Here is a 23,213-nt window from a genome sequence, read left to right on the forward strand (position 1 = left end):
TTAAGTTAGCAGTGCCTGCAGTAAAACACTTCCTAAACGACGGGGTAAACCCACTTCCATTACTCACTTGAGTAGCCCCACTGATGTCTGTGGGGTGACCAAGGTGACCTGCTGAACACAAATAATGTAAGTCTTTCTAGGAAGCTGCCTGACACTTAATGGTCTAGGACTTTGTTCTCAGTTTCACATGGCCTTATCAGACAAGCTGTTCCGAGTAAAACTTTCCATACCAGGTATCTGCCTAAGGCTGAACTTGATGAATTTTGAGGTAAAAGGTCCTGAATGATAGGAAGGGGTAAAAAGAGTTATTCTGCCTGTGTTAGAAAAGGAGTCTTATTTCTGCTTGCATGAGATGCTCCAGACACTCCACGCTTTTAAGCAGGGGTTTGAAATTTTGCAGGGATACCCTTGATGTAAAGAACATATATTATGTCATCCCTGTGAAAATCTGCCCAAATTTGGTCACTCAGAAGACCTCTGTCAAATTCCAGTTTGCACACGTTCAGTAAGAACCTGCTAAGAGTTTGGCAGTTCTTTTTTTTTTTCAACATTAAATACTTCCTGAGCTTGCTCATCATCCATTCTATGGGCCAGGTAGGCCTGGCAGGCTCCTCATGGCACTGCAAGCACTGAGCGCCTCTTTGTACTGCTCTGACCCACTAAAAGCCAACAAAGCCTGGACCTGCCTCTCCTACTTTTCCTGGTTTTCACTGTTCTGTTGCAGGGCTTGGAGCAACACAAAGGTGGAAACCTGAAATCCACTGAAAAATGGGAAATTTAGAGGTGCTAAGACATGCTTTCCATATCCCGAAGAGCTATGAGGCATTTGCAGAACTGTTTTGGAGTTCAGGTTAAGACCCATGTGCTGTAAATGGATCCAAATGCAAAGTTCCTCCTTGTATTTTAAGTTAGTGACTTCATGATCAGCCAACACAAGTAATGCAACAAACCTTTACTACAGCTACATACAGAATACAGGTATACTTTCTCTTAAACACCCACGCAAATTCTAAAATCCTGCAGATGGAGACAAGACTTTATTTGCAGGTATCACACACATGTAAGTGTAGCCTAACCTCAACACTTACTTGACAAAAGCAATTTCTGGGCCTTTCTATACTGTTGTTTAAACCTGCGACTCTGAAGCTGAATCAGAAATTGCTGGTAGCACTACGTCCTGCTTCCCTAAGCAAGAGAAAACAAAACTGTGAGTGCTAAACAGAAAATCTGTAGGGAAAGTGAGGACGTCTACAACATATTGTCATTATTTATTTATGCAAAAATATTTCAAAAGTTAGTAACGATATAGAAATGTTGATAGTGCCCTTTTGTGTCTACATTTTTATACTTGGAATGATAAAGTCCACTTCAGAACCATAAATATAAAACTGTGAAACGTTAAGATTCAGACAAATAATTATTTGCACTGAGGTTTTTCAGTCCGCAGGGTGAGATCTTATCACATCTGCGAACTCTTCTCCAAGAGGCTCAAAAACTATTCTCATTTAAACAAAATGAAATGGCAGCCAAGAATCTTGTATTATTATTTGATCCTAGAAGCTGAGAGCTCACAAAAGAACATCAACCATCATGAGATTTGTGATAGAATTGCAAGATATGGCAATTCTGCCACTAATTGATTTAGATCTGAAATAAGATCCTGAATTCAATCACACTTAATCCTGAGAGAAATGATTCAGGTACAAGTCTGTTGGAAGCATTTCTCCCTCTGACAATAATTTATAACTTTATCCTGCCATACAGATAATTGGATTTGATTCCCAAGGTAACAGGTTTCTGCTCACACCATCAGGAATGCCTTGCCTAAAAGAGTATAAAAATATTGATTAAACACTGAGAGCATCATGAATACTGTAGGACAGTGAGACACAACATCTCTTTTATAGGAAAGGCAATAGGACAACTACCTCACTCACGAGTTATGATACTAACAGTCACTTAGGGGACTGCTCTAAATTTGTGCTTCTAAAATGTTTCTACCATTTCAGAAAGTCATAATTTTAGCCTATTGCATGTCTTCATACAGTAAGACTGCTTAAAAAAAATCTGAATTATTGTTATGTTTAATTGTTAGTCTTTCGTATTCCCTCAACTGTATAGGTCAATGTTTAGCATAAAGAATCCTATCATGATTATTTGACATGAAGTGAGCAGTGATTCAAGTCTGCTGTGGTATTAAGAAAAAATTGCTTCTAGCTTTCATTGCTCATGGGATATCTAGATTTAAAGTTAATTCAGTACTATGTATTGTCCTGAAGAAATTCTAGCAAGGAAGATTTTTAAAAGAAACATTTATTTGACAACATGGCTTTTTAAAAATGGGAGCTGTTGAAAGTTTCTCAGATGCTGGAAATCTTAGTAGTCACACATGGAGACGAAGAGGTGAGCAGAGTACAGGTGAAGCAGTGAGAAGTTCACTGTCGATGCACTCAGCCACGTCTGGGAATTACTGCATCAGAAATGCAATTCATCTGCTCTAGGAAGATTGTCAAAAGCAACGTGTTTGCTGCAGGAAGATATTTCGGATATTTCCATAAAAAACATGTCAGTAAGACTGATTCTTTCTACTTAACTCTCCCTTTCAACAGTTCTGTCTCAGTAGATTAATATATCAAGAAATAATGAGAATTTGGGAAAGTTAGATGAAAAATACATCTAGGCCATAGTTTCCTGCATTATTGCCAAGAAAACACTAGGCCAACTGTTTATTCATTTCCAAGGTCATAAGAGAAATACTCGTTAATAGTTTAAGAAATGGTTTCTTTAAGAATTACAAAGGCTGAAATGAATAATGACAGTTAGTATTAAGTAATTAATAACGTCTTCTAGAATAATGCAAAACATGCCAGGTGTTAAACACCCTAACATGCCAGCCAAACGGCTTTCTCCTTGCCCCAAGACACTCCCAGGTGAAGTGTTTAAATGGGCACAGTACAGCAAAGTACCAAGCACAACGCTGCAGGTAGGAGAGCAGGGTTAATCACGGAGGCATCTGTTGGCACTGTAGCTGGAATGCCTCCTGGTAAAACAGCAGCAATGGATCTCAGATGTTGCTGTATTTCACTGCTGTAGCAAAAGGATTTTTGCCTTGCCATCTGCTAGAATTTAAATCTGACTCCACACTCTTTCTTTAGCTCAGCTAAAACTGCCATTGACTCAAACAGAATTTTGCTTGATAAACCCTACCTTTAAGAATTGGAATCTAATGTTATCTTTGTTGGACTGAAATGCCAGCTAATACGGTGGATTTACTTTTAAGCAATTTTGGGAAACTAGCATGGGTGGTGCATGTCTGGCCTGGGCAAGTGGCTAGAGCAAGAACCTGCATTGGGTCCAGCCCAACCCTGTAGATGTTCTCACCACAGCTGGGTGCATCTCCTGGTCAGAGTCTGGGGAGAAATCAGCTGAGCTCAGATATGAAACAGAGAAAGGACATAATATTATCAGAGGCAAGGTGGAAAAGGAAGGATGTTTGTATTTCTTCATTTTTGACAAATTCCACTATCTGTTTTTCACGTTGAAAAACAACAAATACATTGGTTAACATGTCAGTTTAAAATATACGTGCAGAAATGCACCACTGAAGGAGGCAGGTAGTGACACACAAATAAATTCAGTGAATTTACTGAATGACCTGAGTGTTCAGCCTCCCCAGGAGTGGAGATAACACAGGGGTGAAGAAGTGAAAACTTTTCTTGCAAAAAGCTACTGTGCATCCTCCAGATATTGGGGGGAAGGTGCTGCAGGAGACTGCAATAACTTTTGCAACCTCTTTCCATCCAATCTAATAGCTATCATTTACCGTGATTAACATGGATCTCTGGATTCATCTTGACTTTGCTGTATTCCACTTTTATGCCACAGCTCCCTCATCTGTCCCTCTGGAGTGAGAGAGCTTAGGCACCCAGAAGAGCCTGTCCACTCCGAATCTCCCTAAAACTGACTGCAAGTACTTATGGGGTATCACAGCACCCATCTGTCCCAAGGGTAAATGACAATAAGGCTGAGATTAAGGGTTCACTCTTAATACCTAGTAAACAGCACTGATTCTCTTTATTTAAAAAAAGATTCTCTTTTTAACAGTTTCAAAAAAGATTGGTGTTTTAGTACATCTGCATTTTTATACCCCCAAAACATGGCTCACTGAAACCAGGTGAGTGCAGCTGGCTAGCTCCCTTCTTGTTGAAGAAGGTTAGAGGTGAGCATTCTGCACTGCAATCCAAAACCTTCACACAGGGAAGCTTTAGTTCCCAAACCCAAATTAGGCCACTCAGTACCAGGAATCATCAGAAGAAATTTAGATGATAGAAAACATTATACTGATAGCTTCCTGGCATGACTAGTCACCACCTGCACAGGTGAGGCAAGGTTAATCACAGTAAGAAACTGTTATGAAATAATTTGAGTGAGGAAATAACCAATTAAGTTTCTCCTGTGGCAAACCAAAATAGCTGCAATCATTTGAGATACACTGGAAACAATAGTACTATTCACAAGCTTAAAGTACGTAGTTTTTTTTTTTTTTCCTTCGTATATTTCTGAAGCAGGACATAAAAGGAAAACCCTCATGTATCAACAGCTATAACAGACATGCTGAATCTCCAACTATCTTCCACGCACACATATATATGAATGTGTGCATACACCCTCTATTTAAGGAGGCTCCCCAGCACATTAAGACCTGCTACATCCAACTTGTTTGTAACATGTAAATCAACAAACACAAGGTAAAGCTTCAGTTTCTAACAACATCTTTCCGATTAAGTGTGCTGTTGCAAACAGATGCTACAGACCATGAAAACAACCATTCTGACTAATTCCATCTCTCTCAGCAGAAAGCCTATCTTTAAAAGTCACTCATCACTGAATGGCCTTTGGTCTGCAGAAAAATGTGAAGTATGCTTTAATTACATCCCCAGTGGCCTCCCATTTGATGGCCTGTCCACTGTATCTCTGGCGAGACAGCCTTATCTCTGGATATTTTTCAATTATGCTAAATTGCATTTATTCAGGTCCTCACTGATTCACTGTATCAGTACGTGGCTGTTTGCTCTTTACCCATAATTTTGAAAAGTGAAGTCTGCCTCATTAAAAAATGTAAGATTTCCAGTAACACTTAATGGTTACATTAATTAACATTTCATTCAAATAGAATTCCTCTGATGATATGTATCATCCTGCAAGCATGTTTATATCTAGTGTGTTAATATCAACTGATGTTCTTACAAGAAAATTCTTGCTTTACGACATAAATTCTAGTTGTGAATTAAGCACCATTTGATCTGTTTGTTATGTAATTCCTTAATTTTACTGTGCTATTTTGCTCATGTGTTTCATTCACATTTTGTTTTCTCTTTACAACAGATATTCTTATGTATCAAGCACACTAGATTTCAGTCTGGCACAACGATGATGCCCTTTCAATTTTATCTGGGTTTTCAGTTTGTACCCAGAGTCAGCCTCTTGCAGCACTGTGCAGTACACAGAAAAAAACCCTCATGCACATCTTACCTCTTTGGTGTGGGTATGGAAGGAGACTGACATGTCCAAGAGAAGTTTCCTCTGTTCCACCCTCCGGACAAAGTCCTGAATCCGTACTTCCAGATGCCGGGCTGCTTTATAGATCTCTTCAGGGTCACATTCCCCAGTCTGAGCCAGCTGCTCTGCAGCCTCTAAAAGCTTGTCTGCATTGGTGTACGTATTCTACCAGCAAACAAAGCAAGAAACAGAGTATGAGTAATACAACTGTGGCAAGTATACCCCTGAAACAGGCTGTTTATACTTTCAAAGGCATGAAAGCAAGTGATTACTAGTATTTTAAACAATAGTAATAATTCCTATGGGTGCTGCCATCTGTGGAAAGAGAATGTATAAAGCCACACAGACTAAGCCTTGAGTAGGCATGAAACAATTTCTTATTTGAAACACACCACCCCACCCCAGTCCAGGCACAGCAACAGGACTGTGCACTTGTTTATTTCCAAGTCCCCTGGAATTTCTCAAAGATAATGTAATGAAGCAAGGGGTCTCACCACCTCAGAAGCCAATAGTGCTTCATGTGACACTGGGCTACAAGCTCACTGCAAAGGCCTCCCAATGGCTATGGCATTACAGCATGGAACCAAGTCAGCCAGAGATGCCTCAGCCTCAGGAAACATTTCCCTTTCAATGGCTTTTGTGAGATAAATCGAAAGACTGTATCTTGAAGTTCCTTCTGTATTTTTCCCTCTTGTCTGCTGTTCTGCACTGTATTTCTAAGCAGAGTAGGTCCACTTGATTAGCTGGCAGCTGCCAGTATGCAACGCTTAGATTGGTTTGGAGGGGTATAATTTCCAGACTGCCCGAGCCATGTACCTGCCCTCCATTACAAAAGGATTGGAACACTTCACTGTCCTGATTTACCCCATAGCCATGGCCTTTGCAATATGAGACCCCTTACCCCAACCACACAGAGGGAACTGAAGAATGCAGAAGTTCCATGAAGTACCCAAGACATGTTAAGCTGAAGGAAAAGATGTGAATCCTACTCCACCAAACTTAACTCAGTGTTCAGAGTACCCGCTCATCCTTTCTCTCCCTCTTTCATGTTTGCAGAAAACACCACCAAACCAATACACCTGAGATTCCCATAAATAGCAGCAGAAAGGTAATGGGAGTGCAAACATCTTCTCCATAGCCAGGAATTAAAGATAGTCAGCCCTTGCTGTCACAGAAAAGCTTTCTTATCTCAAGTTGAGGGCTATAGCTCTGTGGTGTTAAACACTTAATACAGAGAGACAAAGATATCAGCTTGATGTAGGGAGTTTCCAGTACTGGGTGGGATCTTCAGAAATGCTCAGCCTTGGCCTACGACTGCTCCCACTGGGAATTTTAACTTCCCCATCAATAGAAGAAGAATTGTAGCACTTTCCTTTTCAAAATCCTACTGAGAATCCTCCTCAATTTAAAAATGCATTAACTTGAAACATATACTTAAAAGACATTTCAAAACTGTGGACACACATACTTCAGAGCATTAAAGGAACACTGTCAAACATATAAGCCATAAATCAAATCCTGTTGTTCTTACTGGGATAATACCTTGCTACAATCAATAGCTGTTACTAAAGAAAATATTGAACACAAAGATGGAACGCTGGCTTCCAAGTGTTTAATGGGGAAAATATTTCCAGTTATAAAAAGCAAAAAGAAAACAGCTCATTCACTGTTCATTTTCCCAGTTTCTGAGGGCTGACTATAAATACATGGTATTTGCATTTCTCCTTTTGGACTGTGAAGAACACATTCTAGACAGTTTTGTTACCAACAGTAAATTTTTATTCCCTCACTTTCAGGTCACTGCTGTAATGGCTAGGTTGTTAACAGTGGCAAAACTTTATGTTTTAATAACGATTTTTTGGAAACCTCTTTAGCTGAGAATTTGTAAAAATTTTCCATTTAATATGATCTGTATTAGGGTCCAGTTTCACTTAACAGCATCCTTTCTGAATAATCCTCTTCCAACAGTATTTGGAGCACGTGCCAAAGCTACCACTGTTTTTCAAAGTCTATTTTACTCTTGGCTTTTTTCACATATTACCACTACAACAGCACAAATACCAGTGCAACTCCCTAGGGAGAAGACTGTCCCTTGCTTTTGTGTAATATTTAGTACTCTTTTAAACACATTCACACCCTGCTTATAGAACAATTCTGAGAGACAAACACCTTGTTGAGACACAGTATGAATACAACTCTCGTACTTTTATCCTAGCACCTACACACTTGCGTCCATCTCAGCTGAAAACCATCGTGAGTTTACTGATCCCAAGATGTGAGTTGGAGTGAGGTGAGTTCACTGATGTGATGATCAGACACAAGTGGCCTGGATGGCACGTCCTGGATGGTGAAAAGAGTGTAGGCAGAGCCCTAGGCTTTGAGGAAGAAAAAGAATGAAGATTGTCCTCAAAAGAGGCTCTGGCCATTGTGTACAGACACTAAAGGATGCAGTGGTCCTTCAGTAATCCCTCTGTATTACACAACATTCTCCAAAGGCAAATGGAATTTTCTACAAGGAAGCTGGCTGGGTGTAGATGGAGATGTATATTGTGTTTGCCCAGGGCTCTGCCAGGCACTGTCAACATACGACAAAAGTTTGCATCTGCAAAGTATTCATACCTAAATTTGGCCAAGACTGCTATAGCTGTGAACACTTAGCGTGGACAACAAGTCTGAACACAGCACATTTTGAGCTTGGTGAAATCTTTGTCCCCCTGCTTTTTATCTGTTCCTACGAAGCTCCCAGCTAATTATCTGGGTTTTAAAAACAGGTGCAGTTTATGATAGGAAAAACACTAATGTCTTCATCCCTGCCATTCCAGAAGGAAGGGTTGGTGCTGAGAGATTTCCAGCTCAGTGATGCAGATTCAAGAGGTTTAGATACACTTCAGATAAGCAACCACAGCTGGGAGTTAACCGCACTTGCCTTGAACTCCAGAGCTTGATGTATTTGTGAAAGGATTGTCATCTACTGTCAGATGAGATACAAATACAGCATATGCCAAATAAGCTAGAGGTTAGTTCTTTAGTGAGAGCCTGTGCTATTTTTGTTTGTTCTACTCATTTGCTTCAAGTGCAAATAAATCATATTGAGTTGTTACATATATCGAATATTTTCATGTACATCTATCTCTCTACAAGTGCCGTATTAAAGCTATGTTCAACCCGAGAGCTTCAACTTGGTTAGTACTATAATGCTCCACTACTTGCCTGCTTCGCACTTTCACATTTTTGTCCCAAGCTCCCTCTCTTGATAGCAAGCTCTTCAGAGCACAGGTCCTTTTTTCATCTGTTCAAAGCACTTTGTACTTTTTTGGTGTGACATAACAAGTACTAGATCAGGACACAGGGGGAATCCAAGAGAGAATTAGGTCTCATGATGAAGAAAAGCATATAATAAATAGGTCTTCCTTTACAAATTCCTTCTTGTCCCCCTGCCACAAGAGTGCTTCAGATTCCCAGCCCTCCCAAGACCTGGAAGGATGTACCCAGAGCACCAGATCTAGGTACATCTCCACAATGGCACCAAGGTACAAAACCTTGGCAGACATTATCATCTAATGCAACCACTAGAAGAAAAAATGTTGCTAGAAGGATATTCATAGCTATCCCCTTTTCTGCAAGTGCCAGCCCCACAGAATATTTTCTACGGCATCCTGAGGAAGAAGATGCCAAAAATGGCTAATCCCTCTGGAAGGCAAGACCCTACACAGAATCTCTCTTCTACATAGGGATTTGTGGAAACTAGTTCCTGTTAAACAATGATAGCACCAATTACACACAAAAAAATCTTGGAGCTGTAACATGATATGCTCTCTGAAAGTTTAGTGGTGCATGGTATTTTTTCCTAAAGTTGCTTTAACGCATGAGAAAACTCAGAATCCTTGAATTTCTGTCTCAGTGATCTACTAACTTGCATTACATACTTCTGAAACATTTCAAGAGCAAAACCTATTTCTATCTCAAATCTCTTAGTATCTTTCTCTACTAATCTTTCCATGATCACCTACTCATCTTGCGAAATCTGCAATTACACAAAAAAAGTAAATGCATGCCTCAGGCTTCAGAATAAGAACAGCTGGAGTATATGATTTTGGAATTCATTTTTTCATCTGTCTTCTGTTTGTTGCAAATAAAAAAAGAAACACAGGAAAAGAAACAGACTAGCAAAACCCATACAGTAATCCCTACCACAATTCAGAATGAGAAGTGCTTGCAGTTTGATCACATAGCAATATTTGCTAATAAGATTCTCATAATTTTGGTTCTTAATTTTTAAGAGTTTGACATTCTGTAGCAAGCTTAAAAAAAAGACTGCTTATGAGAAAAGCTGATGTGAATTTTCCCCATTATACTTACTACTCTATCCTTTTTACTTCATATCAACAAATGCTAAAATGCCATGATCAATTTCTGTCTCTGAGCAGATCTCATCTGATTCCACCATGTCTCCAGGTTAACATGTGTGAAGCTGTAGCAGCATCAGAAGTGTGCTATCCCAACACAGCTCCTTCAGCTAACTGCCTATGAGATTTCCTTCAAGTTGAAACCAACATTACTGTGTCCATAATCCTTGTATCATAGATGTATTTTGTCAACCATTCTCTCCAAATCTATCTAACCCAGAGTAGGAGTTGCACTGATTCTCAACATCGGAGAGTACTGGCTGCATGCAGCCAGTGCCGGCCTCACCTGCTACGGAGAGAGAAAATTGCATTACAATGCTTACTAAAACAATTCTGCTTTGAAAGACTTTGGCATATTTTTTCTAAAAACAAACAAAAAACAACAACAAAACAAAGAAAAAAAAAAGAAAAAAAATATATACCTGAATAATGCATCAGTTAATTATTGTCCCAAAGTAAAGGTTAGAGGTATGAGAACAGAAATATTTTGCCTTTCTTGTTTATGATATCTATTGCAACCTAAAGTCTAACAGTTTAGTCACTTAGAGACAAATTATTTTGAAAACATTTGAAAGATCAGATTAGTGCAGCATTTTGCTTTTAACCTAAGGGTATTTTTACAAAATGATTCCACATAAAGATTTTCCTTCAGTTCTAGCAATTAAACTTATAACTAGTTTATTGCTGCATGTTTCTATGCAGATTACATTGAAAACGGCTGTCTAATAGTTGTCCAGGGATGAATTTATGGCTAAAAGTTGGTCTTGTTCCCCCCTCCAAATAATCTCCCCTTTCATGATATTTTACAGCTGTTTATTATATCTGAGAAATTTTCATGGTACCTGTCTCCAAGATGGAGATCCTGGTCTCCAAGATCTCCAGAGTGATGTGAACTATGCTGATCAGCCAGAGAAAGACATTTCGTTGCATGAATCAGAAGCATGAGGCAGGAGAATGGGGCAGGTGATCAGATATATCGTTGTGTTTAACCCAGACTACATACCTCAGACACCTCACTTCCTAAGAACATGTTTAGATACGCTGAAGGGGAATGAGGCAGCACTGGTCTGCCTTATTCCATATTGATCAAGTTCTGGCGCTGTGGAAGGAAGTTCCAGGCAAAGGTTTCTCATATTCTTTCAGAGTTGTGTCACCCGGGTTTTACCACATAAATAATGCAGAAAAGATGCCACCTCCAGACACCAGTAAATACTGACAAGAGAGAGAACTTAAATGACTAGCTTAGACCTGATCTTCTTGACTAAAGACAAGTGATGGGAATCCAATTTTATGTTTTCAAGCTGAAGTTTAGCAAAATTATTAGATTTTCTCTGATGTGATACCTTCTCTGTGAGCTGGAACTTGCTCAACACTAATGATGAAATTCCAGTATTATTACTCCTGCAGTGAGGATGGGATGTTGAGACAAAGGTCAAAGCCTGATCCATCTCTCACTGAAAACAGCAAAAAGGATCCTACTGACTACAGTGAGAACTGGGTCAGCCTCTGAGTCATTGACTCAAGAAGGAGAAGGAGACAAAAAACGGTGAAGTGCTGCAAGCAGACCTCTGGAAGCCACGTACCTCTGTTCAGTGCATATAGGAGAGCAGGCAGCATTCCTCCTCACAGAAACTACAACATGATTCACGTTCACAAAATGATTATGGAGCTGATTCTGCATTTCTTCTCAATCCTTATAATCTATTGTTGTCCTTTATTACCAAGTTCAGTTACTGTTAACAGATATTTGCTCAGGCCACTTTGTTAAAAGTAGCTCTGTTTTTTTTGTTTAGGTTAAATGATGTCACAGAGAGGCTTTTGTTGGAGCATTATATCTTTAGTAATTTGATATTCTAAAGGTAAAATGAGTGACCACGATGAAGGATTCCTTTGATAAATAAATCTGGGGTTTAGAGAAGCATCCATCTTTGTCAAAATTCCTCCTCCCTTAAGGGCAAAGGCTAAGTGTATATGATGATCTAATGTAAAATGTGATTTTATTCAGTTTCAATTTCACATAATCAAATCAAGACCTATGTTCTTACTTGTGTTCTATTGCTCTAATTCAAAACAGACTTACAAGGAACTATGGCTACACAACTTAAAGGCAGAATGTCTCTCTGAGGTCATGTAGCCACTTGCTCTATTGATACAGGATCACTCCCTACTGTACACTAGGAATGGATACAGTAGACCTTTCTTAAAAACATCCAGATTAATGAAGTTTCCATTATAATCTTTAGCAGACTGATCTTTCCTTAAATCTGACGATTCATCTAAGGCTTTTCTTGTCATAATTCTGCACCAGTTCTCTTTACTCTGTCCTTCCTGAAGTCTGAGATCTTCAAATCCTAGAGCCTGTTATATTTTCTTTCGATGAACACTTAAGACCATGCCTACCCTTAAATGAGTGAATAATAATCGCATCTGTTTAAGTAGTTTACCAAATGAGGGTCTCAGGTAAGCTTATGAGTGCAAGCATGTACGAGTTTGTGTCCAAATTTCAACCTCTTGACAATTTCAATAAAATTACTACTGTTCTCAGGACTGCATCCTATTTGCCAATGTACTTGAAGAACCAGAGTGCCTGGAAAGTCATTTCAGCATGCAAGCACTGCATAGAAGACCTCTCCCAGCTCCTCAAAAAGTTATCCTGGAGCTGATAGATACATGGGGTTGCAATGTCCTGCCTCTCATGTCCTGTTGAGGGATTGTGGGTAATTCATGCTGTTTTAAATTATTTTTCTTTCAGACATTTTCTGGCTGAGCACCCGTATTTACTGGTCTATTGTCACTATCCTCACCAGAATTTGAAACTTAGCTCAGTTCAGAAACATCCACAAATTTCAGGAATGAAAATTTTACTCCCATTTCAAATGGTGAGGAGACCATGTATAAATAATAATATAAAATAAATAATAAATAAATAAATAATATAAATATAAAATAAATAATATAATAATATAAAATAAATAATACCATGCTGATGTTAATTACTACTTTAATCCACAAGTAGTATCATGGTTTCAGTGGGTTATTTAAGCATAAGGGATTTTTCAGGATGAATGAGAAACAAACTGTTCCCAAGAACAAACAAGGTAGATGCAACACAGCATCCTCACTAAACATGAAGAACCACGTATTTTTCCATGTATTGTTATTTTTTATTTATGCTTTTCCCTCAGGGTTCACCTACAAGCTGAGATGAATTTATTATTTGACATTACACATTACGTTAAAAGCTCAAACCCATAAAAATGGCTTAAAAGTTAACTCAGTCCTTTAAACAAACAAGTAAGATTAGAATTATATATTATATATCAATATAATATAAATATTATTATATACATAGGAAATATAACAGCTAAAAGAATTCTTTGTCCTACTTCATATTGAGGGCTTACTTTAGATTAAAACAATGTCACTTATGTTATATTTTAATCACATCAACTATTCATCTTAAATCAGGAGTGCAATCACAGTATAGAAAAATACTCTATTAGCACAATCACACTAATTAACTTTGCTGTGATCACAACTATTATTCAATGAAATGCAAGTGATACACATAGTGAACTAATGTTTTAAATTCCATCTAATATCACACATCACATCCAATATTAATAAGTATGCAAAGGCGTAGATATGCCCAAATACCACACACACACAAATCACAAACTACTAACCCAGTACTTCTTAGGTCAGCTTAACCATCACTGAATTTTACTGTCACTACTGAAAAAGACCATCCATGCAAGGACTTTAATCGGAATGCCTCCAAAGGTATTTTCTTCTCTGATAACCAAATGCTCAAATGCATTTTTGGCTGAGATTTAGACTTTTCAAACCTCTGCTGGGATTTTTTTTTAATTTTTAATATTGCAAGATTCATTTTAGTTTTTGCTCCAAGGGGGAAGATGGGATTTCATTCTTTCTTTAGCTAGAAATGCTACCAAAGGTTTCACCCACATCCTGCCAAACCTCCTCTTTCCTCTCCATTTTATTTTAATGAGTTTATATGAGTAAGTTCCTCTGTTAAATAAACATCTAAGCACAAACTTAATATGAGACATGTAAATAAACCTACTCTTTCCAGAGAAGCAATCTGGACACTTCATGTGGTGTGTGTATCCACTTCATGTGGAGTGTGCATCATTGCAGGATTACTCTGGAGTCCAATACACATCTTTAAAAAGTTGCAGTTTGAAGCATGAGGAATACATACTACTTTACAGTTTGTGAGCTGTGATTCAAGAAGTTCTGATTTGCAAGGCTCCACACACAGGAGCTGGAAGAACACTCCTTTGGCACAAGAATGGTGTTTTAATCTCACAAAGCCAGCTTTTGGTGTCTTTCCTGAGACCTAAAGAGGTTGCCAGCTGAGAAAGCAGTGTTGCCCCAGGAAGGCTCATACGCTGGGTCTAATGCACAAACAGCTGTGTTTACAAACCAAAGAAATTTCTGAGAAAACAATTTTCTGAGACTGTATTGAAAAAAAAAATTAACAGTTTTAATTGAGGAGGTCTCATAGCCCTTCAAAGCCAGCAGTTATACCTTACTTTGGCACCCTACAGCACCTTAAACAGAAAGATTGCCTACTTACTATGTAGGCTCATTCTGTGCTTATAGGGGAAGGAATATGAAATACAATAGAGAGCTAGGTAAAGATCAATTAATACTCTTAGGAATACTTTCCTCTTTTTCTGTCAACCTATTGCTGTTCTAGGAAAAGAATATTTAAACAGCGCATTAAAACGAGATGATGAAATACTCCCGTTGTTGTTTCAATATTTTATGGATGGAGGGATGTACAAGAAGAGTGGAAGATATCTGAAATGGACAATTATTGGCCAAATTTTATCCTAGCATGAAAACAGCTTGATACCTTCCTCTTTGAGAACACCTTTGCACAGTAACAGGCATGTGGAAGTATGGAAGCATGGAACTGACAACAAGAACAGCAGAACAATGTTCGGGGGTCAGACGTGAAACCAAACTGGCCTTGCAGCCAAAAATTAACATCTGGTATCGGTTAGTTTTATGCAGAATGGTGAGGGTACCAGGAAATATTATGACTGCAAAATGACTTGTTAATCAAGTGATTAGCAAAGAGTATGAATGAGAGCTGCTGAAGTGACTGCGAGGTAACTGAGCCTTTGAAGAAAGCTCAACAGAGGTGAGAAAAGCATTTTGTTTTGCACAGATGACAAGGGAGCACAATAAAGCGAACTGTCAGGAGCAAACCGGAGTGTTCTGAAAGCTTCTCAAATGATAAATATTATCAACAAACCCAGACAGTACATAGCAAAGCCTCCCAAGTTCTGTATGATAGGAAGGAAAAGGGAAGGAGAGTGGAGGAAGACAGCCGTGTGGCAGCTCAGAGGTGAGCAATCTGGGAGGACACGGTATTGTTTTCTGTCCCAAAGGCTCAGCTTGTGTCTTTTCTGAGCCCTGCAGACATGAGTGCAATCATGACAGCTTTATCAAGTCCTGCTGGCCTTCTCAATTGAAATAACTTCGGGCATTCTGGATTTAATATCATGCTCACAATTTGGAGGTTTCAAAGAAACAGTGATGACAGTATTAAAAGGCTTTAGACTGTCAGCAGCACTGGGAAAAGTCAGTACCAAAACCAACTGGCAGCACTACTGCCATGAAAACAGAGGCGGAAATAAAGCTATGACATGAATTCTGCAAACTCTCTGGCTTTGTTTCTAGTGTCTTGGTTTTTATGAAACCTGTTTTAAATAAGGCAGCAAAACATTTATTTCCCCACAGCCACTTCCTCAGCTGTGCCTCTCTTTCTATCACTGTAGAGATAGGTTATACATTTTTCCTGCAGCACGTCTTGAACAAGATGGGGCTGCTTATAGAACGAGATAATGTTTAACACAAGAAAATTCAGCAGAACTCTCTCCTGAATTCCCCAGAGCTTCCAGCTTACAAAATCCTATATAGACAAATACGGAGACCAGGCAGGCTGGACCACAACACAGTATTGTATATACGTCACGTAACAATTATATTTTTTATGCATGCAACGTAAGCTTCTGCAAAAAAACAGGTCTAACAAGAATTCATCACAGGACCCCAAGATTTGCAGCCAACTCTATTTTTCCATAAGTTAAAGGCCACCTCTGACAAACAAATGGATATTTGTGAACAACACGGACAGAAAAAACGTGCCGAAAGATGTGCCACAGCCTTTCAGCAGGGTCAGCGCGCTGCTGCTGCCTCTGGAGGGATGCAGAGATTTAATGAAATTTTTGCTGCTGCTCCTTTGTAACACAGATTACCTCCCTGACATGCTACACTGCATCAGCTCCTGTGCTCGCACCCAGGTGGGAGTGGTGTGGGAGATTTTCTCAGCGAGGCCACCGCATCTCCTGGTGCAGCTGAGCTGCTGTGACATGCTAGTGCTGTCTACATTCCCCCTAGACCCAGAGGGAAGCAAGGAGTCTTTTGGTACTCTCCTAGGTCCCTTGTATTCACCCAGGCAAATCTGACTTGTAGCAAAGATGCACTTAAAAATTGCCATTTCCATCCAGAGGAAACCTCACACTTGGGTACACTGCCTGCCAGAGACAAAACATGATGAGAAGAAAATGTCAACACCTCTATTTTGCTGACAATTTGGACATTTCAATTTGGCAGAAGGGGAAGGTTTCTCAACATACCCTTTGAGCAGGACTGGTAACACACCACCTGCCCATCTCTCAGATAACCTCAGTCCCCATCCCCCTGCTCTCTGGCCTTCAGATAATTTGATGGCAAGTTTCTCTATTCTCTATCTACAAGAATAAGCCAGCCTCCCCAGCTTCAATTACAACTGAGGTAACTTTTGACTTCACCTCCTTGTTCCAGCTCAGCATCCTTAGGAGCAGGTCAGTGAGATCCAAAGGGATTCAGAATCTCTTCACTGTCAGCATTAATTCAGCTCTCCATCACGGTTTACACATAGGAATTTGTTTCAAATGAGTAGAAACTATTCTCTGAATCTTATTAGATTTATAAGCCCATTTTTCACCACTGTTATTTCAGTGACGTGAAATGTCCATACAGCTTACCCATCAAATTAGTTCTTCAGAGGTGTGCTGTGAAAGCAAAAATGGACTAAGGGCATTGTCTTCCCTACAACTTATAAGGATTAAGATCTTCTCTAACAGCTAGTGAGATGTACTGCATATTGGTAATGTGGAAAAGAAAATGAGTTTTCACTATCCTGGAAGAAATAAACTTTTTTTTTTTAATTATTTTTTTAAAACACCCAACATTCATATACTTTAGAGAAGTTTTAGACAGGGACCTACATTTTTCATGTTGGTCAGAATGCATTTGTATGGGGAACATTTTAACAATGTGTTCTACTGTGTGAAATTCAATTCAGGCTACTTATAATCACAACAAAGATTTAGAAATATAACATTTTAAATTTCTGATTCTTATTAGAAGGCCACACATGATTTGAGCTAAACATATCCTAATAATGACTTACAATGAGAGATCTGGTACAGAACCGTGCTATAAAAATGTATTGATTTTTGGCATGTAGTAGATCTCCAAGAACACCGCAGCCATATGAGATACTGCCTCTGTAGTCAACTTCTGCCAATTTATTTTATTTTATTTTTTACTATAAAAATTTGCCCAAATTCTGAGCTTTCTAGTTTATTCTTTACTTAATGTTGCCAAACCATTCCTTCTCCCTGCCCAACCCCCTTTCCTCTAAAAATCCCAACCAGGTCCCAAAATGATAAGACAGGACATGATATTAGACAAAATCAAAGATCAGAGAAATTCTCCTTGAGCTGTCTTTGACCTCTCTTTGCCTGCTCTCCTGGAGCCCCAGCTTCATGCCCGCCCCTAAGGAGCAGGATTTGGGCACCTGCTCCTGCTCCCAGAGGCATACCCTGCAGGGGCAAGCAGCAATTTACACTCCCCTTGCCATTCCCATCCCCACATAATCTCCTTATTTTTGTGTCTCTGTCCTAGCTCACAAATCCACTTCTGCTCTGTGCTGTGCCATCTTTCTTCCTTGTCCCACATTCACATTCCATTATAAAAAAAACTAATTTTACAATGGTTACATGACCCAGTGACCCAATTACCAGTCCCAGAGGGGAGCGCACACTCTGGTGAGTTGGCTGATATTCCAGCAGCTGACGTGGCTGCAGCCCTGGCTGTGCTGTGGGGCTGCCTCCTCTCTCACATAGCTGCCTCCTCTCTCACATAGCTCACATTGGGGCACAACGGTGCAGCGGGAAGTGAGACCACCCCTTGGTGTGCACCCTGCAGGGATAAAACCTCAAATCCTTTTGGAAAGGGCCTGGAGCTGGGAGGGACAGCTTGCCACCCCATGACAGGAGGCAGCAATGGCGTGAATGCATTTCTGACTGGGCGGTATTTCTTTGAGCCATTTCTGTGGTGGGAGAAAACACCTACCCCTGATTTTAAAAAGGATTTGGTTACGTCTATTTGGAGCCTAAAATATACCCCAGAGCCAACAGAAAGTGACACTGAAATCATATAAGACTTCTCCCCCCTCCAGTAGCATCTATTTCAGAGTCAAACCAGGGAGCACTGCAAATCCTTCCTGCACCCCACTTTGATGTGTGGGCATTGTCAAATCCTGATTCTGGTTGTCAATACAGATCCTGGCCACAGGCAAAGCAGCCAGGCACCAGGTGCCAAAAACTAGCACATGCAGCCACCTCCATGCCCTACCATCCTTCATTTCACCCTGCATCCAGTGCGTTCACCTCAGCTCTCAAGTTGACACATTTAACACGAAGGCTGTGCTGTTAATTCCCTGATGGGAATGAGTCACGACCACCTTTTTGTGCTGCGCACTTTTGCAGTGAGGACTAATATCACACCGGGGGAGGCAGAAGCAAGCTCTGTTCTCCCTTCTCTGCCTAGCTCCGCATCTCACTAATGTCATGAGGAGTTACCTACGTTGCATGGAAAAAACAAGCCTTATGCATCGAACAAAGCGCTCTAATAATGAGGGTTGCTTGCTAATAGGGCACGCACACTGTCATTGTTTTGCAGCACATGCTGGCTTCTATTGTATTAGCTGCATGCTAATATAGGCAACCGTGCCAGACAAACACGTGCACACGCTCACTGACAGGTCAGAAACACCTCCTGTCTCCCTTCCTGGCTTTTCACAAATTCTGCAATTCCTTCCTCCCAAACAAGCTTCATTTCAAATGCAGTGACATGACAAGTCCAATTCGGCTTGCTTTTCTCATGTCAGTCTTCAGAGCTTCCCTCCCTCCCTCCGCAAAGGCTGAGGCAGGAGAGGAACCTGTGTTTTTGCATGTGGTTGTGCTCTCAAGCAGACACTAAACAAAGATGCCTAAATGCTTCAAACCATATGCCATTTCCATAGTGACACAAACCAGTGCTTTCCTGGGGCTCAGTTATGCAAAGCCAGACCTCACAGACAGCAGCTATGGAGGGCAATATTAATGACTCTATTACATGCACTGAATCAACAAGTTATTTATACACACAGTAGGATTTTGCCCCTGTTCACACACATGTTATTCTAAAAGACTTATATAAATCCACCGATATCCCTCTATTCCTACGCAGGAGAAGCTGAGATCTGAACTCTATTGCAGGGCAACAAATTAAAAAAAAATAGGATTATATGCAATAAAATTTTGGTAGAATACTGACATAAAACGTTGGTAATAGTCACATAATGCAACTGTTCTCAGACAACTCAAATGCCTGACACGAGAAATAAGAGGACATTCCTCATCTGGACCTATGATAGGTAAAGAGAAGAGCAACCAGACTGCAGAGCAACTTTCCCACAGAATAGATCAGCCACTGAATGGGATTCTCTGCTCTTTAGCACAAGTTATTACAAGCAGTTTCTCTGAAACTGGAAATGTGACATTGTTCTAAATCTTCTGCAGCAGATCTATTGGACCCCATTAGTCTATTCCCAGAATATTTGCACAATGATAATAAATACCTAAAACCTGCCCCTGAAAATTATTTTACTTTATTACTGAATATACATCTCTTTGATATTTGCTTAACCTAAATAAAATCACCAAATACCTGCAAAGCAGTATATCTGTGATTAGCCACATCTGCTGTGCTAATGCTGTACCATTCTCCCACAAGCACCACAGGCTGGCCTGGAGGCAGCAGCAAGTAAAAACTCAGATGGATTCATAATGTCACCTTCTTCCCCTTGAATTCCCCCTGCTATCAATAGCTACAAGAAATTGAACTGAAGAGTACTAGTCCACCATCATTACAAATGAGATTCGGACACTGCTGCAATTAATCTTCCTGAGTCAATAGGCACGGTTTGGTAACCCAATAAGAAAAGCACATGGGAGAATGATCAGAGGGGATCCAAAGCCTTTGGATGACAATGATTTTCACCAGCATACACAATGCTGTCAAAACAGCAGTGGTACATTAGCAGTTCCAATAGTAAACAGCTTTTATTTCAGCTGTACATTCATTCAGTCAAGACATCAGCACAACATTGAACATATCTTTAGCATGCATGTTATACAATACAACAGTGTTACATTTTTCCAAAGTTATCTTTAAAAATATATATATAGGGGCCTGAAAAAAAAAACAATTTCCAGAATTTTTCTTCTGTAGGCAATTCTTTCTGTCTCTGTTTTCTTATTCTGAATGAAATGAGTTCAAAAACTAAGATATCCCCACACAATAGAAATTCAAATTTCTAGAGCTTCTAGAATTAAAAATACATGTTTCTTAAATAGCTTCATTGTTCCGCCAGTCTGTCAAGGGAGCAGTATTTTGCATTTATAGGCAAACTAAAGGAACACATTTTAAAGAACCAAAAATAAACCTACCCAAATAAACCAGCTATAGGAAGCTAGCTCCTGGCAACTGTCAAAAACGTATTGTGTTACCAATCCTTGAGATTTTACAGGGAATATTTGGATTCTGAATCAAGCTCCAGGCAGTTTAAGGAAAAGATCCATCTGTCATGTGATTTTGGAAGAAATAGGAAAGAAAATCACCTCTAGCTCGATGAGCAATATACTGAAATGTAACTCGGAGACATGGCATACTTAGTACAGCTCTTCAGGCAATTGCCAGGAAGATTTCTCTGCTCTTACAGAGCCTCTCTAAAAACAGTTCTCATTACTTGGGAACTTGTGAAGTACCGGTGGCTACCAATTCAATTACTCTGCTATCCAAACTCTCAGAAGATCAGCCAAGAAGCTCTTTCAGCAACCTCTGCTAATGAGGTCTCCATGGGCATGTCTAGACCACTCAACGGAGCATGGTACTGACACATCCACAGCCTACTCTGATAGCCTACTCTATCACACTTCCTCGGGAAGCACACGTGTTACATGGCCTTCTTCTGGCTCATGTTTGGCAGCAGAGTCCCCATGCTTGCACAGGAGTGCATCCAGCACAGCTATACGGCTCTGTCCTTCCCAGCTTTTCTGTGCAGAACAGCTCCAGCATCTTTGCACTTGCAGCTCAAGTATGTCCTGAGTCACCAGGAGCTGCTAGAATTCACACAGAGTTACACTATTGCTTCCATGATAAACTACCTGGCTCTTTAACTGTGTTCTTGGAAGGTTTTAAATCCACAAGTCACCAGATAACCTTCCCATACAACCTATACATAGGCACTGTTTCATTTTTCTCTGCTGTCTATGACTGCCAGATGCTGCCTGCTGCCAGCCAGAAGAAACCAAGAGTTCTGGAGCCCAGAGCTCTGCACCACAGCACACATGCTTGTGTAATCTGCTGCCAGTGGGCATTTTTTCCTCTTTGTGTAGAAATGTATACATTTGCATAAATGAAGTGAACAGGAAACTGCATTATAGCTTCAGAGCTTGCTCATGACCATGCAAAGGGTGATGAAGAAGATATAAATGGAGCTGAGTTTCTCTTGCCTTTCTCATTATTGTTTTATTTTATTTTATTTTAATTTTATTTTTTATAAAAGCATTTGGCATTATTGAAACTACAGTTATACTGCAAACTTTGAGCATAGTTCTTACCAGGTTTAATTGCCTGCTTTCTCCCTGTTTTGGACTAATATTTCATCCTACACTGTATTTTAGTCACCCAACACAAAGGGAGAAATCCAGCATGCCTGGTGAGCTATTCCATTCAACAACCAGGTAGGTCACAAAATTAAAAAAAAACAACTAATAATAATAATAAAAAAAAATCACCCTGGGACAATGCTCCCTAAGTGCTCATTATCAACCTGGGCTCCTCATTTATGCCTAGCTGTTTTACATCAGCACTGAACTTCATGCCAAACTTTAGAACAATGACATCCAGCAGAGCTGGAATCTGTATAGGAAAGCGCTAGGTTTTTATCCTGAAGGCCAAACAAGTAGCTGTTTGCAATTCAGTTTGGCCTGACTATTCCATTACCTCACTTAGTTTTAAAGCAGTTCAAGTAAAACTACATGGGACTGAAAGATCACAGAATACCTTTTTTTTTTTTTTTTTTTTTTTTTTACCCACAGTGGATATTCTTACTGAAACCATTGGATATTTCACAGGACAAACACTATAATCATATTATTCAACATATTTACACTTAAAGATCTTTTTATCTCCAAGAGCCATTTGAAAACTCTGAACTGATGGCATCTGGGAAATAGAACTATGAAGGAAGGGGAGACTCAAGACAGGATCACCAGAGTACAAATTGCATCTCAGATGAAGAACATCACCTAATTTTTGAGGATATAAGCCACTGGCTTTTTAGTTCTCATTTGAAACTCTTTTCTTGCAGGAAATACCTTTATCTCCCTCAGAAAAATACAGAAGAAAGGGATTCTTAAAGGAACTATACACATTTACATACATGTAAGTTTAGCTTTGATGGTTCAAAACCTGTGTTCAGTGTTTAATCATCTCCCAAAAGTTCTTTTGGAGGAAAGCGAGCATAGACACCCAAGAACCGGAACACCAATTAGCTTCCCAAATAGCATACTGCAGAGCTCAGCACTTTTGCTTCCAATTTTGCCCATGTTTTACCTAGCTCTCCACTTCCATAATTCAAGAATAGCCCACTGCACCTTGGCAAAATGGAGCCTGTAGATCTTTCAGGTACTAAATACAAAACTCAGCTGTAGCTGTGAGTACAGTGCAGTTCAAGAGGCTTGAAAGCATCTCCATAGACCTGAGAGCAGCTTATCCTCCAAATGCAAATAAGCACCACCTTGCATGAGAGCACAGACCGCCCAGCTCTGC

At 39.8% G+C, this 23,213-nt stretch overlaps 1 protein-coding gene across 9 annotated transcripts in view; it reads right to left on the reverse strand.

Moving 5' to 3' along the window:
- KALRN (kalirin RhoGEF kinase) overlaps window positions 1-23,213 on the reverse strand; it is a 493,218-nt gene that overhangs the window by 199,372 nt on the left and 270,633 nt on the right. For all 9 annotated transcript variants that reach the window (XR_014618580.1, XR_014618581.1, XM_084289498.1 and 6 more), the window contains exon 11: window positions 5,533-5,724. Coding sequence is in view for 7 of the 9 variants with exons in the window: in XM_084289498.1 (XP_084145624.1) it covers window positions 5,533-5,724 (192 nt within the window). In the remaining 2 variants the exon portion in view is untranslated. The remainder of the gene's footprint in view (window positions 1-5,532; window positions 5,725-23,213) is intronic.

The sequence above is a fragment of the Netta rufina genome (genome assembly GCF_964035555.1).
Source record: "Netta rufina genome assembly, chromosome: 6".
In the NCBI taxonomy this organism is placed as follows: Eukaryota; Metazoa; Chordata; class Aves; order Anseriformes; family Anatidae; genus Netta; species Netta rufina.